The following is a 17,450-nucleotide window of genomic DNA, read 5'->3' on the forward strand; positions in this document are numbered from 1 at the left end:
AAAAAAAAAAAAAGAGTTTGCTATGAATACCTGTGCAGTGAGCTGGATTGGCTGCGACAGGGTCAGCTGCGGTGCTTGTACTGTTTGCTCCTGTTTGGCTTGCTGCTGCTGGGATTGTGATTGGATCTGCTGCTGCTGTTGCTGCTGGTTGGCTTGTTGCTGCGCTGCTGCATGGGCGGCGTGAGCAGCATGGGCAGCGTTTGACTGCTGAACTGCGGCCGCCAGGAGCTGAGCCTGAGCCTGCTGGAGGAGGAGCTGCTGCTGAGCCGGGAGGAGAGCGGCAAGCTGGAGGGGGAGAGCAGGCGGAGGGAGAAGGATACGGGTGATGGGAGGATGTAGAAACGAAGGAGGAGGTGGGAGAGTGGATGTGAGGAGAGGTGAAGGTGAGGAGCGACAGAAGAGAGGATGACAGAATGAGCAAGTAAAGGAATAAAAATGAGGAGGGAAGGCGAGACACAAAGACAGTGAGGAAAAAAAACACTCCAGGAACAGAGTTGCAGGTGAACCTGTTAGCGGACAGTTAAAGCATGCCAGAGCAAGTCAAGCAAGAAAAGCCATCCTCTTCACTTATAGAACATTTTGTTCAGGTATTTAACTCCACGTGAGAACACTGTTCCTGCTCATTTCTAACTTCAGGTTCTGCACCTATTGGTCTCTCCTTCAGGGCACGTATCCTCTTGCAGTAAATATTCCTTTGTGTTTGACAGAGCGGGACATAATGAACTAAATAACAGAGTCTTTTGAGCAGCTTGTTGATGGTTCAGACCTCAGAGGGTTGATTTATTTTACGAGGGGAAAACTGACCAGAGCCGTCCTGGTTTGTGCTTCATTATTTTCATTATCTTTTAAATCCCAGAGAATTAAAAAAAGAGCCAAAGACAAAGAGAAATCTGGACTGATTTCATTTGGTCCTTTCACGAGAGATCGATTGAAGTGGTTTAAGCCGTTCTCAGTTCTCAGCTGTTGCCATATTTCCAAAGCAGTTTTATAAAAAGTCTAGAAAAGAATCAACACGTGCAAAATAAATGAAAGTGAAGTGAGCTGCTTTAAAGCATTTGAAAATCAGTTATTGGGTGGGCTGTGTTTGTGTCTGTTGTCTCACCCCTGCTAGCTGACTGCCGGCCAGCATCATCTGTGTGTGGTGGTGTTGTTGCTGCTGCTGTTGTTGTTGTTGTTGCTGTTGCTGTTGCTGTTGTTGCTGTTGTTGTTGCTGTTGTAGTTGTTGCTGTAGTTGCTGTTGTTGTTGCTGTAGTTGCTGTTGTTGTTGTTGTTGTTGTTGTTGTTGTTGTTGTTGGGAGGGAGGAGCAGCAGCGCTGTGGGTCATCTCAGAGATCTCTTCATTCTTTACCTAAAGGAGATCACAGGGCACATTTCAGTTTAGTCAGTGTATCTCCTTTTTTTTTTGGCCGTTATTTGATAGGACAGCTGAAGAGAGACAGGAAGTGTTGGGAGGAGAGAGAGGGGGGGTGACATGCAGCAACGGCAGAGGTCGGATTCAAACCCCCGACCGCTGTGATGAGGACTACAGCCTCTGTACATGGAGCACAGGACATCACCATGAGGCTATTCGGTGCCCCAAGTTTCTTCATTTTAGAACCACATAAATCAAAGGAAGTGTTTTAATAAGATGCAGTTACTTATTCATACAGTAATGAACACACAGGTTTAAATCTTAGAAATGGTAACAGACATTTTATGGTTTACACTTACAATCTGACTTTTCAAGTTGTTGTTTTATTGCTCAAACCAGAGTAAAGGTTTTCTTAAGTATACTCAAAGTTATCAAAATGTTCAATACTTAGATGCTTTTTTACACCACGTGTTTACAGAGTGACAGAATCATCATTAGAACTCCTTTCCCTGACTTGGACTTGAACCCGAGCCTCCTCTCACTGCTGATTCACAGGTTGACGCGTGTGCCGGTCATCCGTCCAGAAGGATGAGTCAATCGTCCTCGTTTTCAGGGTGTCAGAAATATTCCACGGCTGCTGACCTCTGACCCCCAGCTGTCGTTACCTGCTCACAGCGCTGTCATTACCCATCAATCACCGCTACTCTGTGCAGCGCCTTTACTGTACGTCTATCACTCAATATGTTCCTCGTACACATCCTTTCTCTTTCTGCCTTTTCCTCTCAGAGCTCTCTGATCTCCAGCAAGGGAAGGAGGGAAGGAGGGAAGGAGGGAAGGAGGGGAGGGGACAAGAGGTACGTTTTGCATATTCAGAGCTGCTGACAGGAGTGTCATCTCAGGCTTTTTAAGAAGATTTATTCACGGCAAAGCACTCACACATACTCACATATAATCACATATCTACATGCGGGGAGTTACACTGTATATAAATATGGACGGTGCATTTCCATCTACTTCTGTTGTGCAGAGTTGAAGCCAAAATACAACTTAATGGAAGGTGGAAGGACTGTTGTGTTAGTGATTGTTAAGTTTCTTCTCGTTGTTCCTCCTTTATCTGGGAAAGAACGCTGCACGAGCTTCATTTGTCAACTGAGCTGTCGATCATGATGTCACGTCCGCTCCTTTTGGCACCAAATAACTAACTGAAATAAACTAACTGGACTCTAAATCTTTTGGCTTCACTTTTTGAAGCTGTTGCGTTGTCCATTCTTTATACAGTCTATAACACAAACCTACAAAACATTTTTAGGCATCATTACTGTCATTTTTATGTATGCATACATTTCCCCTAAAAATTAAATATACTGACTGATTTCAAAAAATAGTTGCCATCGTTATTAGCTTATATGCACACACACACACACACACACACACACACACACACACACACACACACACACACACACACGTGCACACTCTATCTGCCCCTGAACTGGCTCACCTTGCTTCCAGCCAGTGTGGGAGACACGCTGTAGGGGCTGGTTTTCATCAGCTGGACCTGAGGCAAAAACACACCAGCAAGAAGATATGATCACTATCATTTAACGACAGCAACAAAATCAACCGGTGACAGATCAGGTAGAAACTGGCTTTGTGTAATCTGAGTCACCGAGGTCTCAGTGAACCAGCTTCATGTAAAAGGCCGTCATAGTCTAAAACCAATCAAAGGATAATGATCAGCTAGACGTAGATTTTAAGAAACAGCGCACCAGTTTATTTGTAATGACTCTTTAATGAATGTAAATAAAGTAAATACAGTCAAATGTTTAATATCTCAGGAACCAGTGATGATAAAAGAAGGATTAAAACTCACCTTGTGATCAGGGCTGTTTCTGTCTGAGTCTGAAACACAGAGGGTCACAGTTATTATACTGTGTGTTTGTGTGTGTGTGTATGTGTGTGTGTGTGTGTGTGTGTGCACATTTAATATAAGTGTGGAACAATTACTCAAAAACATGACAGACAATGTTTCTCAGACCAGATAATGTCTGTTAAAAAACAATCACATTTTAAACAGGTGTGTAAATACAATCTGTGTGTGTGTGTGTGTGTGTGTGTGTGTGTGTGTGTGTGTGTGTGTGTGTGTGTGTGTGTCTGTACCTGAGCTGTCCCCTGGATAGTCAGCCCCAGGCTTCTCCTCCTCTGCTGCTTTAGACATCCTGATATCTGCAAGAAACACACACAGACACACACACACACACACACATCAGAGGCTTGCATGGAAACACACAAATACAAATAAACAAACTTACTGCCGAAAAACTTTCAAGAAACTCCAGAAACACGACTCTTCACACACCGTTTCTGTGATTACACTTGACATTGCATTCATTGCATCTCTCCGGCTCGGCTGCTTGTTTCCTTTCAACACTCAGACGGACACAAAGGATGCAAACAATCGCTGCTCAATGAAGCCGCATCAGCGCTGTGCAAAGGACGCTGACGCTTAAACAAAAGGGACACATTTTGCACATCAAAAAAAAAGGAGTTGTTAAAGTTCATCCTGAGTAGCTTTGAAAATACAAAGAGGAAATAGAAAAGTGTTCCTATAGTCAAGTGATAACCCCGTGACTTCAGTGGAGCTGAAAGCTTGGCGGTATGAAAGCGTTTCTTCAGGTCTTTTAAAATTCTGCAGTGATATTTCATGACTTTTAACAATGACTCCTGCTGATAATTTTCATCCTGTTTTCATTAAGTACGACCCGCAGAAGAAAAACCCTGAGAAGCCAAAAGTTTAACAACAACAAAACTGATGACTCCGTGTTCTCATTTAGCTCTTTGGATGTAAACTTTATCGACTCCCGAGCGCGGGACTGGGATTAAGAATCAGCTTTTCACCGCAGACATGTGGACTCCCCTCCGCTGTTTGTGGCGACCTCTGGGACTGCAGGAGTAATTGGTCCGAGAGGAGCGAGCCAGAGGAAGTGCTTACCCGAGCACCAGACATTACTCAGCACCACAGCCGGCGCCATGTTGGATTAAACGGTGCAGCACCACTACTACAGCAGCACTGCGCTCTCAACGCCTCGTCCTGTCTTCGTCTACAGAAACACAGACGTCTTGGTATAACTGAGCCCAACATGTGAGCTCTTTGAGGTTTAGTAAGAATGATCTGTGTGCAGGAGGTTCACGTGCCCGACAGGAGATAATAATCCACGGAACAGCACGCTCTAAAAACACCACCCCTCTTTGTTGCTATCAGTATAACTTTATCCCCTATTGAGTGTGCGTTCAGACATTCATGATGAAGCACACATATGATGAGCCAAATCTACAGCAAGAAAGAAGCAATACTTTGAGGCAAGAGAAGAGACGAGCTTATAGGAAATATAAAAAGATAAGCCTGGTGTGTGGGCGTTCGGTGTAGTCAAGGTGTCGTGAGACGGGATACAAATCGGATGAAGAAAAAGAAAAGGGCGGAGAGAGAAAGAGAGAGAGAGAGAGAGAGAGAGAGAGAGAGAGATTCAGAATTTGAGGCAAATTAGTGCATGAATAATTATCAGAAGCAAAGAGGAATTGAAAGGGATAAAATTATTTTGGAGAAACAGGGACAGAAACAGAGACGCAGACTTCACTTTAGTCCTCAAACTCTCTTTTTTATTTTCTACATTAATGCCCCCCAAACATATGAGGCAATAAAGTGGGTACAAACTGTCCTGGGGTCAGTGTGAGCTTATGGTACTAAAGCACCGTGAAGTGGTTTTATTTATGCGTTCATAAATATTCAAAATAGCCTGAAACATGAAGCTAAAATCAAAGCCAGGAGTCAAAAGTCTTCATGAGTGCTTGAGCCATGTGGGGGATGCAGTTACACTAAATAACCAGATGGTGGCAGCACCCTACTGGGAATGCTCAGCCAGAGCTTTGATTTGTGTGCGCTGTTCAAAGCACCTCACACAGAAACTCACAAGAAGAAATCCGAATCATTTCAGTCAGAACAATTTTGGTATTGAACAAAAAAAAAAAAAAGACAAAAAGTCTGCAGTCACAGAGTCTGAAATACAATCTTCAAGTGGAAGAATTCTCACAAGAAAGGAAAAGTTCAGTGAGTGCAGACGCCTCAAGATGCAGAAACATTAAATACACTGATTGTTAGCTAAACAACTTTTTTTTTTTATTTGACTTTGACCTTCAGCTACAAACACTTTTCTGTGTAAGAAGGATTTTTATTTGCTCCACATCACAGCGGAAACACTCGAATAAAAGCTGAGATCTGGACACTTAATCGCTTCTTCCCTGTCTTATACATCGAGGTGTATCTTACACACACATTCACTGAGTCCGCACGTTAGAGTCTGTTGCAGCTTAACTATGAATGTTGCTTCATCAGTCATACACGTCTTTCTCTGCCTCCACCACCACCATCAGATCTATTGCCACCCCTTGGTGCTGCTCTGAAGTTCTTGTAATGGAAGCTGCAATAGTACAGATAAATTGATGATACTGCCGCGAGTACGCCGCAGTCAGCTGTGCTTCAACTATTACAAATATAGCTGCAGATTTTTAATGAGAACAATTCCAAATCAAAACTTCTGGAAGATACAATCGACTAAAACGCTGGATCTATTTCATTCAAACATGAGGTTAAATTTAATTCACTCCACCTCTCTCTCTCGCACTCTAACACACACACACACACACACACACACACACACACACACACACACACACACACACACGTTTATTATTCCAGGCTCCATCATCCTCTCAGCATATGAAGGGAGGGACCCCCATAAAATCTTTCTATCATCTCATTCCCCCCTCCTTCTCTCCCCCTTCCCCATAACTGCCCCTAACCCCTCTGGCCATGGGGCCTTTCAACCCCCTCACCCCTTTCATCCATCCATCCATCCATCCATCCCCACCACCTCGTACTTGGTAACACACCAAACACTAAAAACCCCCCTGAATGTTACAGATGTTCAGATGGTACAAAGTTTTAACGTTACACACACACACACACACACACGTCTCTGTTTCACTAAAGTCGGAGAAACCAGCACCAACACTTTTCATTTTCACTCTTTCTATAAATGACCATCGCCCCGGCACACTCCTCCACCCTGGGGCAAAGTTGACGGCAGCAGCCGCTCAAATTCAAGGCAGACCCCCCCCCCAACTGAACCCCACCCGTCTTTACTCATCCTATCAGTGCTAATAACAGAGAGAGAGAGAGAGAGAGAGAGAGAGAGAGAGAGAGGCCACTGGGCAGATGATGTATCTGTCTTCTGGGTTGACATGGCCAGCCGGCTTGCCTGTGTGTGTGTGTGTGTGTGTGTGTGTGTGTGTGTTAGATGGGGGTGCAGGGTCACTGTCAGGGAATTAGAAAAGGGGGAATAAGTGAGAGAGAGCGAGGGGAGGGTGGAGTAAAAAGGGGGATCCGATGGCTGGAGGGGGTCCTAAACTTGCCTCCCCTCCTCCCTCTTTTTATGCCCACCCACCCCGCCTCGGTCACGCCTGTCAGGGGCCGGTGACAGACGGCGCGTGGGTCTGTGTGTGTGTGTGTGTGTGTGTTTGAGGGGGGGTTGCCCTGCTGCTGTTTGGCGTGTGGATGTCAGAGGTCAGGCACATGGTCCCAGCCACCTCGTGCCTCGCTGTGACACACACACACACACACACACACACACGCAGAAGCTGCCTGCCTTTCCACCTGTCCCCTGTCACATTCACTACCAAACACACACACACACAGCGCCAACGAGCCGATCTGCTGCTGCTGAGATGTAAAGATGTTTAAAATCTGCCATGGTAAAGAAATAAACACATTTAAAAAAAAAAACCGTAAAGCTTCAAATTATTTATTGTTAAATAAATAAAATGGTTTCGTAAATACATTTTAATTCTATGTTATTGTCTATGACTCTTATTTTTTTAGGATCCATTAATATGAAAAACAAAAACAAATAAAAAAAAAGTCATTAAAAAGTGATTCCAAAAGTATTGTCACACATAAAGTCGCATCGAAAAGAAAAAAAAGGAGCGCAGAAGGCCTAGCGGATAGGTCGCGCGCCCCATGTACAGAGGCTACAGTCCTCATCGCAGTGGCCCTGGATTCGATTCCGACCGTGTCCCTTTGCTGCATGTCGTCCCTCCTACTCTCTCGTCCTCACGTTTCCTGTCTCTCTGCAGCTGTCATATCTAATAACGGAAAAAGGCCCGAAAAACAACTCGACCTCAGTCTACGCTGGTGAGCAAGCAGAGAAGCTACAATGTTTGTAATGTCTCATTATGAAGAGCATCACAGAGGCGGAAACACAAACACCCTGAGCGGCCTTTATGTTTACATGTGGCTGCGTGTAATGAGATGTACGCTGCTTTAAATGAGCAGCACACAACGGAGCAGCGTTTACGTTACTACGGCGAGTTCTCCATAATGAGAGCGACAACTGAAACATTAGACTTCCAAATCATGTCGCCTACTGTGCTGATGTGAGCTCATACTCTGCATTAGATATGATAAAGCGAAACGGGTTCACAACCTGTTTAATGCTGAGGGTTTGAATCTCACATTAGTGTATAATAATAGGTCCGTGTGTATATATATATCGTCCATGTTTGTGTGTGTTGTCATGGTTACGTTGCTGTGTTGTAGTTGTTTGTACTGGGATGTTTTGTGTAGTGTTGTGTTGTCATTTTGGAGATCATGTTGACCCCAGGAAGATCAGCTGCTGCGTTGCAAAAGCTAATGGGGATCTAAATAAAAAACAAACGTGTTACCGTAAATGATCCGGGGACAAAAAAAAAAGATTTAGAAAAAGAAAGTTGAGGCTTTCTGCGCCTCTTTGACGTATCACACGTCACATATTTACCACTAAGGTCGTCCAAAAAAAAAACCAGAATTCTAAACTTAGATATGATACAAGAAAAAAATCTAATAATATTGATCTCTGTTTGTTACCATGGCAACAAAATACAAACGCCTAGACACAGGATATTTGACATCTTTCCTGTTTTAAGATGCCAGAAAAATGCAAGGTAACTCGGGCAACCTTATCTTAATTTAGACAAATATGTTGGCAACGTTTCAATGTCAACGTTGTGATGGAGAAATGGTTTAAATGAATGAAGAGGTGCAGTTTGTTTTAAAGCTTCGGTAGTTTTCAACACTATTGATTGTTAAAAAACAAACATTAGATTGTCTGAAAACACGTGATGAAGAATTAAAGTACTTCAAACTTTGACAACCTAAATCACCATCATCAATCTGAAGACAAGAGCGTTGTTTCTCATTTCCACATCATAAAAACTGAAGGTTTATTTTCATATTTTTGGGCCAATTTAGCTTTTATTGGACAGGACAGCTGAAGAGAGAGGAGAAGTGAGTGAGGGATGACACGCAGCAAAGGGCCGAGGTCAGATTAGAATACAGGGCTGCTGCTGCTGCGACGAGGACTAAAGCCTCTGTACATGTGGCTGACGACATAACCGCTAGGCCCCCCCATGCGCCCCTGAAGGTTTACTTTCCATCTGAAGAGCTACAGTTGCTGCTCCGCTCTACTCAAACCTCCAGCCCTGATCCTGGTTTAAACAAGTCCTGCAGCACAGAATCAAACTCACCTCTGCATCATTGGTTAGCATGTTTTGCTAATTAGCACTAAGAGGAGTTACAGCTGCACACATTTAGCCTGTAAAGAAAGCTACACCTTAGCCAACATGCTAGCCGACATTGGTAAACCCAGCTGTGATAGTCTGTGTTCTCCATCTTCCTATTAGCATCCGTCCTCCTTCACTTTGTCCCTCACCTCCAACTGCTCCTTCTCCTCCACTTGGTCCCTTTCTTGATTTATTCTGATCTCCTCTCTACCTTCCTTCCTCTCCTCCCTCAGCTGTAATGTGACCGTCTCTCTTGAACTTCTCTCTAACCTCCACCCCACCCCCCCTCCCCTCTTCCATCTAAACCCCCTCTACCTGTTTCCCTGCCCTTAATTCCTCCGTTTGCACCTCTCTCTGTCAAATCTAATCTCTGACATCGTCTCTCTCTCTCTCTCTCCTCACATCACATCCTCACCTTCTCTCGTTTTTTTTTTGTACATTGTTGGAGATCATTCTCATTAGTTGACCATCATTTTTGGAAAAGATCGGGAGTTCGCTTCTAGGAAACGAACTGCCAACTTGTGCAACTACAAACCACGGTACTGTGAGACACTTGTAACTTTCATGAAATGAGTCATTGCTTTAAAGGAGGTGTTTGCACATCCAACTGTTTCATGAAGAGGGTACCAACAGGTCGTCAAACTATCACGTTGAAAAGACAAAAATTCCGCACACTTCTCTTGCTCGACATCAGCAATTTACAACGAAGCGTTTCGGTCCCTCTGAACCTTTGTCAGGTCAAAGGATCAAACGTTGATGCCTAGTAAGAGACGTGTGCTGGATGTTTTCTTTCCAAAGAAATGAGTCACTCAAACACAATAAGCTTGTCTTAAAGCAAAGAGAAAATAAAGACAAAAGCAAGAAGTGTTCATATCGTCATTAAAAAGCTGAACCTGAACTTTGTTTAAATACTTGTGATGATTCTGACCGTATAGAACTGTTTATGTTAAAGCATATTTAAACAGATTTTCATCACAGTGTTCTTCATCAATACATGAATTTCAGAAATTCTCCTCAAGGGTCATAATTTTGTCTATTTTGAGGTCATTTTTTAGACTTTGTTGTGAAGATTTTACCTCCAAATATTATCCTTGATTCCTCTTCCTTCTGACGTTACTTTGCCAGATTAAATGTTTGTATCCCTAAAACTGTAATTTGTCTCCTTCTGTGTCTGTATCTCCCCCTTCCTCCCCCCCCCTCCCCCACAGCTCCTCTTCCTCTCTCTGTCTCCCCCTTCATCCCCCCCCCCCCTCCCCTCCTCTCCTCTCCTTCAGTAGTGGTCAGCCGCAGCGGTCATGGCACCACTGGACAGCGCTCTGCTAGCACAGGACACACAGACCCGTTGCCAGGCAACAGCAATGAAAGATCACTGTGTGCGCGTGTGTCCACATGTGTGCACATTCAAGTGTGTGTGTGTGTGTGTGTGTGTGTGTGTGTGCGCGTCTCACATGTTTGTGTGTGTACCTGCGAGTTTTTAATCATTAAAAATAAACATGTTTCCCCGGCTGTAGCTGCAGCTCTGGCGTGAGGCAAACAAAGTGCTGCATGCTAATGTCTGCACTGATGTTTACACTTTAACCACCGCATTTAAAGGATTATTCTGGATTTTTTTCAGGTCATATTCACATAAACGTCACCCGGTTAAAAAAAGAAAAGGTGAAACCAGGACGACGTTAAAATTAAAAGATGAGTCACTTTCACAGCTTTTCATGCCCAAACAATAAAGATATTTGAGCCGTTGCAGAGAGCGTGAATCTGCTCTTCAACGCATTATAAAACTGTTCTCCGTGTTTTCTGTAGGAATACAAACCACTTCCTCGCCAAATATCTCCAGGACACACACATTTCAGTATGCCCACGCAGGTTTACAGACGCCGATGTGTAAGATAATACTCATGCTGAGGAGTCGATACTTTTCATAAGTGACTCGTTTCATGCATCTACAGTGCTCACAGAGGACGCTGCTTTGTAGCCGCCTCTCCAGAGTGAATGAGTAACACAGTGTTGGTGCTTTGGTGATTTGTGTAAGAGTGTTTGTATGAGTTTATGCACACGTTGTACTTGTGTGTGTGTGTGTGAGTCAGAGACAGGGAGTGATTATACGAGTGTGTGTGTGTGTGTGAGTGTGTGTGCAGCTTATGAGAATGTGCGCCAAGGCGAGCGCTTTCCGAATATGTCTCTAGAGTGTTTATTATATCCGATACAGTACCTCTTTCTCGCACCACATATTTCTGTGCCGATCGATTCTTCTGACTCCCGACAAGACAATAATCGCACCTCCCTCCCTCTCTCCTTCGCTCCACCATTATTACTGCCCTCCCCGAGGAGCACGACGCGGGGATGGAGGGATGGAAACAGAGAAATAAAGCGAGGAAGGACAAGGGGGAAGGAGGAAACGGCCACTGTGTGTTACCTCCTTTTCACAAAAAAATCCCTGCGCCGGGGTGTAAAAAAAAAAAAAAATGGAGGAGAAAATGAGTTTATTAGGAGAGGGAAAGCGGGGAGGATGCTGGGGGAAGAAACAAATGAGCAAAAGAAATGAAAACAATGAGCAGACGCTAAAAATGTAGGGGAATTATGGGGGGATAATGGTGGACGCTGGGAGACGTGACTGAGATGGTTTCAAAGGGAGATAACACAGGATGAAGGAGGCAGGAAATGGCAGGAGACGGAGGAAGGGTGGTGATGGGACAGTGGGGAAGACACATGAGATGAGGGGGCAAAAGCAAATGAGGAGAGAAAATGGAAAATGAATACAGGAGGAAATGACAAACAGGCAACAACCAAAAAAAAATTAGGGATCTGGAGATAATGGTTGACGGAGGGGAAAATAACGAGGTGTGCGGAAAGAGAGAATTAGAGGGAAAAAAGGAGAGGAAATGTGGAAGTGAGTGAAAAAGATGAGGAGAAGGACGCTTGGGCAGTAAGAGAGGAAATAAATGAGCCAAAAATGGAGAAAGACAAACAAAGCAAAGTAAAATTTACAAGAATGACGGCAACGGGAGAATAAAAAAAAAGTGAAGACAAATGGTGTAAAAGAAAGAAAAGGGGGAGAAAGATATAAAATGAGTCCACTGCAGTGTGACAGAGCATCCTCACAGGAAGGAGAAGCTTGTGACAATTTGGACTAACAAAGACACACAGCCTAGCCTTGATGGGGTGTGTGAGTGATTGGATGAGGGAGGGGTGGGGTGGGGGTGGGGGGGGTGGGTTGGGGGGCAGATTGTGAGCAACAGAGTCAATGACAAAATGAACGGACAGAGTGGACAGAGAGATGACCGAAAAATGAGACAGGGGCGATGGGGAAGGAGGTTTTCAGAGAGAAAAGAAAGAAGAAAAAAGGTCGGATGAAAGCCTCCGAGACACGAGACGAGCATCGTGAAATCACAGTTTCACGTCTGGACTACGCTGGATGTTTCTTGCTGTACGCTATTGTCCAATCATTAACAGACAATTAATAATAACGCCTCCCGCATTTGTCAAATTAGAGGCTACATTTCAAATACATAAAATCCTTGAAGTTTTAACAATACGTTGCCACATTTTCCTCTCGAAAACGCGCCAAATAAACAGACTTGAAATGATACAGAAATGATGACAAATAGACGAAGACTCTCATGTGGAGTCTGATTCCTTTGGGGACTAATTCTGACTCCAAATCCTGCAGCAATCCTTCCCAGCTTGACCGCCACGTTTATTCAAAAAGGGGGGGGGGGGCTGAAAGGATCTCATAAGTCCAGGGAAGGCAGAATTTTCTCCCACCCGAAGAAGATCCTATTATCCTTCGATTTGGAGTTATGAGGTTGTCGTGTGACCGCAGGGATATTTATGTTCAGACAATTTGGATTCAGGGTGAAAATCCCCCCCCCCCCCCCCCCCCCTCCCGTACAGTAAGCTGTGCCCTCCCGTCTCTGAAATCAAGCTTCTTCTTTGTTTTGTTTTTTTGGACACTTCTTATTCTGATTCAGGAGCTGATCTTAAGATCTTGAGACTCTGACCCTAAAACACCAGGTTTGATAACCTTCATGGCTCCACAAGTGCAGACGAATGACTGAACGAGCGACTGAATGAAACGTGTTGAAACCAGCCCGCCGTCCCGCTCCTCCGGGCCCGCGGATGCCCGGTGATCTATGGTGCGTGCTGTGCGGCGTTAGATGGTTAGGTTTACAGGTTTATCGATTGGACCCGACTTAAATTGGCTCCCAATTAAACAGAGCGCTTATTTGACCTCTTTACCCCTTCCTGTCCTCTCCTTTCCTGTCCCGTTAAACACCCCCCACCCCACCACCTCTGTATTCTCCCCACCGAGCTCCTCTCCATCGACACATCCATCTCTCGCTCAGCGTAATACCTCTACTCCCTTCCCCCATCTCCGTCGACGGCCGTCACCCCATCCCCATCCTCTGTTACAGGCACCTACCCCCCCCCCCCCCCCCCCCTTCAATTTAAACCCCTTACTCTGTATCCCTCTGCAGCGCTGCTTTCCTCTCGCCGTCAGCTTCCCACCTTTTCTCCACACCTGATCTTTGCTCTGTTTTCTCTCCTACTCTTTCTCTCGCTCGATCCATCAATCTCTCCTTAAATAACAACGATGAATTATTAAGTGTATTTATTCAAACAGCATTAATTATAAAATACAGGCGGCTTGTCAGTCTGTTCGCTTTGGCTGGAGGCCGCCGCGAGCAAGATGGGAGAAGACGAAGAAGAAATAGGAGAGGAGATATTTGGAGGGGAAGGACGAGGTGTAGGGTGAGGTGGTTTGTGGTTAGGGTTGGAAAAAGGAGGAGTGAAAAAGAAGAAGAAGAAGAAGAAGAGGAAGAAGAAGAAGAAGAAGAAGGGAGGTAAAAAAAATGGGGGTTAGGAAATTGGTGTGGCTAGCGGAACAGCTTCCCCCCCCCCCTCCCTCTCCACCACCCTATCCCTCCTCACCCTCCCTCCCCCTCTTCCCTTCCCCGCTCTGCTTTGTATTCTGCGGAGATGACAGGGGGAAAGCTTTATTGCTCTGAGTTTGTATCGATCGGGGCCCCTCAGAGGGGGTAGCCGGACCCGCGCACACTGGAGGCCCTTTTGCAGAAGCCACTGACTGCTGCCTGTAGCCCCCCGCTTCACCCCTCCCTCCCCTATTATCCTTTCTTTTTCTTTTTCTCTTGCTTTTTCTTTTTCTTTCTTTTTTAAAATTGCAATTCTTTTTCTTGTTTTTTCAAGATTTCGAGAGAGAGAGAGTGAGTGCGGCAGATTTTATTCACCGTAAACGAACACAGGACTTTTTCACTCAAACACACAGAGGAGTAGAGGTGAAACACGGGGAGCGGATAAACGCACTCATATGCACGAAGACGCACACAAACTGACACACACACACACACACACACACACACACACACACACACACTGCCGACACAATCCCGAGCTCCGGGGCTGAGCTGCTGTCCTGACCAGAGTTGCATCAGAAATCCCTAATCTGGGAGCGTGACGGCCCTCAGTTCCAGCAGGCAGGGATCACGACGCTCCGGGCAGATTCAGAATTTGGGGATAAGATGGGATGGGGATGCAGGTTCTGAATTACCCCGAGGGACAGAGCGATGGGATGGAGCAGAGAGAGGGGGGACACGAGGGGTTGAGGCAGGTGATATGATTTGCCCCCCCCCCCCTTTGCCTTCTTTACAGTGTAAACTTCCCAGATTTAGGAGCGGAGAACCGGTGCAGATACCCGGGCTTCATCGTTTATGATTTTTTTTTTTAATGCAGCGACAGAATTAAATTTTTTTACGTCAGGGGAAGTGAATATTTTAATCAGACTTCAGGTGTAATTTTTCATCTTCTCATAACATTTTGTGAATTTCTTCACAAGGCAAACATTTAACTCGGGTCACATGGCAACAAAAAAAAAAAAAAATCCCAGCCGTCACCACCATATGACATGTAGCCATCCCCCCTTTGTGACCAAAAACTTTTCCCCCCCCTCTCCGCCCGCACGGCATTAGAGTTCTACAAACAAGCTGATTTCTCCGTGCTAGTGAAGCTCGCTGCTTCGGCTCTAACTGCAAAAGAAGAGCAAAAGGTGCTTTCATGTGATGGAGGGAGGCTGAGCAGCAGACGCAAACCCACTTATTTTCTGTTTCGTTGTTTTGTTCCTTTTTTCCAAGAGTGAAAAAAAAAAAGAAATGAAATCACATTTTGGCCACCATTAGGAAGCTCTGGTCATCTCTGCAGCTGACCAGGAAACCCCGGACTCTTTTACCCGACCTTGTGTCCTTTACACAGGATGAATTTAATTAGCACATTCAATCATTTTTATTACTTCGTAAATCTTTTTTTTTTGTTTTTGTTTGTATGTTTACAGCTTACATTTGTGCCCCCCAAAAAAATCGACTACGTCCATCAAAGTCAGGGTATTTCAGGCCTTTGGAGCAAGTGTTGGAAAATATTGAAATCCATCCCTGCTCTTTAAAAAAAAAAAAAAGAAGAGAGATGGGTTGTAAATGATGGGAGATTAATCGTCTTGCTCAGGTGAATTTCTTTTCTTTTTCTAGAGCGAATGACAGCAAACGGCCTCAATTAAAAAAAGAAGCCGCTTTCAAACGCGTCCATTTCTACAAACAGCAACAAAAAATAAATGTTTTTCTTCAGAGCTCGAGACAAACAGGAATCCAGGCCTGCCAACTTTTTCCAGTCCTTCGTCTAAATCTGAAACCTCCTCGTCGCCGTCGCTGCCTTCCACTTAACAAACTCCATTTTGTTGAGGTGGGCTGAACGAATCGGCGAGCCAGAGAGAGAGAGAGAGAGAGAGAGAGAGAGAGAGACGGAGAAAGAGAGACATAGAGGTAGAAAGAGGAAAGAGAAAAAAGAAATAGACAGAGAGATGGATGAAATGACGACTGGAGGGAAGAAAGGGTGCTCAAGGCCACCCTGTTCTGACCCCCTCCTCCTTCAACTCTTTCACTCCGGAGTAGCTGTTATCTCTCTATTTTTACACTCCTTCCATCAACAGACCGCCCCAGACCCACTTATGTTCACTCACCAAATGACACACACACACACACACACACTCACACATACAGAAAAATACTAAATTACCGATGTAGACAATGACTGCGGTGCTTCTAAGCCACCGAGTCATTAAGGTGTGTGTGCGTGTGTGTGCGTGTGTGTGTGTGTGTGTGTGAGGAGCGTGTAACCTTTTACAGACGCTGTCCTGCTGTTTGACCACAGGTTTGATCAGGAGAGGCTTTCCACGCCATTACAAAACGTCTTCACTGTGCGTTTTTTTTTTTCCTTCAGGAGATGGCTGACAATTTGAAATTTGATTTAAAAAAAAAACTAACAAAAAGACAACAAAAGCCGGCGGTGAATCAAGGTTGTTTCTTCCAGGGGAGACGTTTTTATTTTAATTTTAATTTTTTTTTTTTTAAAATCAATTACTTTACTGGTTCACAATCAAAGTTAATATTAGAAATCAATATGGTGACAGAGAGCCAAGGTTTACTGTTTCTTAGAGCGCGGTGGAAATAAAGACAAAGATAATAAAAACATGGAGAATAATCACATCAGGAAGGTTAAGGTAGCAAACATCCATTACACAGAAACACACGATTACAGGCTTCCAGCGCGGAGATAATTATGACAACAATAGAGAGGAGAGGGGTGTGTGTGTGTGTCATTGTATGGATCAGATCCATAGGGGGTAGACTATACAATAACGACCAATTTAATGGAAATGTCTTTTTCTTTTCTTTTTTTTTGGTGGGTGGAATGTGTGCGTGAAGCCTGTAGCACACACACGGGGATGCCAGCATGACGCCATTATACACAACAATATTGTGCCTTACACTATGTGTCTTTATTATTTCTACCATAATCATGTCCACTATGTGTGTGTGTGTGTGTGTGTGTGTGTGTGTGTGTGTGTGTGTGTGTGTGTGTGCATTGGCTGTAGATGAAAGCACACTGGCACATGCTGGACCACCACAGGGTTATGTGCAACTAAGACACACACACACACACACACACACACACACACACACACACACACACACACACACACACAGACAGATAGATAGACAGACACACACACACACACACACACACACACACACACACACACACACAGACAGATAGATAGACAGACACACACACACACACACACACACACACACACACACGCTGCCTGGCTGACTGACCTACCGCCATTTCACACTACTGACCAGTACAAATTGGATAAGGGTCCATTCTCTCTGCACCAGCACACTCTCTCTCTCACACACACACACACACACACACACACACACACACACACACATACAAACACACGCGCACAAACAAGCTCAACACAACAGGCTCAAAATGGCCGAAATGCTGCGGTTACAGGGCCGGTCTCTCAGCGGCGAGTAAAAGTTACCGAGCAGAGAGAAGGAGAGGAGATAAGGGAGGTGTGTTTAGCTTCTTC

General features: G+C 44.7%; 1 protein-coding gene across 1 annotated transcript in view; it reads right to left on the bottom strand.

Moving 5' to 3' along the window:
* pou2f2a (POU class 2 homeobox 2a) overlaps nucleotides 1-17,450 on the bottom strand; it is a 62,370-nt gene that overhangs the window by 10,671 nt on the left and 34,249 nt on the right. The window contains exons 2-6 of the mRNA XM_061058977.1: nucleotides 3,512-3,577; nucleotides 3,225-3,253; nucleotides 2,853-2,909; nucleotides 1,103-1,348; nucleotides 31-285 (exon numbers count right to left, since the gene is read on the bottom strand). Of these exons, the coding sequence (XP_060914960.1) occupies nucleotides 31-285; nucleotides 1,103-1,348; nucleotides 2,853-2,909; nucleotides 3,225-3,253; nucleotides 3,512-3,577 (653 nt within the window). The remainder of the gene's footprint in view (nucleotides 1-30; nucleotides 286-1,102; nucleotides 1,349-2,852; nucleotides 2,910-3,224; nucleotides 3,254-3,511; nucleotides 3,578-17,450) is intronic.

Source organism: Labrus mixtus, chromosome 16 (assembly GCF_963584025.1).
Source record: "Labrus mixtus chromosome 16, fLabMix1.1, whole genome shotgun sequence".
NCBI lineage: Eukaryota > Metazoa > Chordata > Actinopteri > Labriformes > Labridae > Labrus > Labrus mixtus.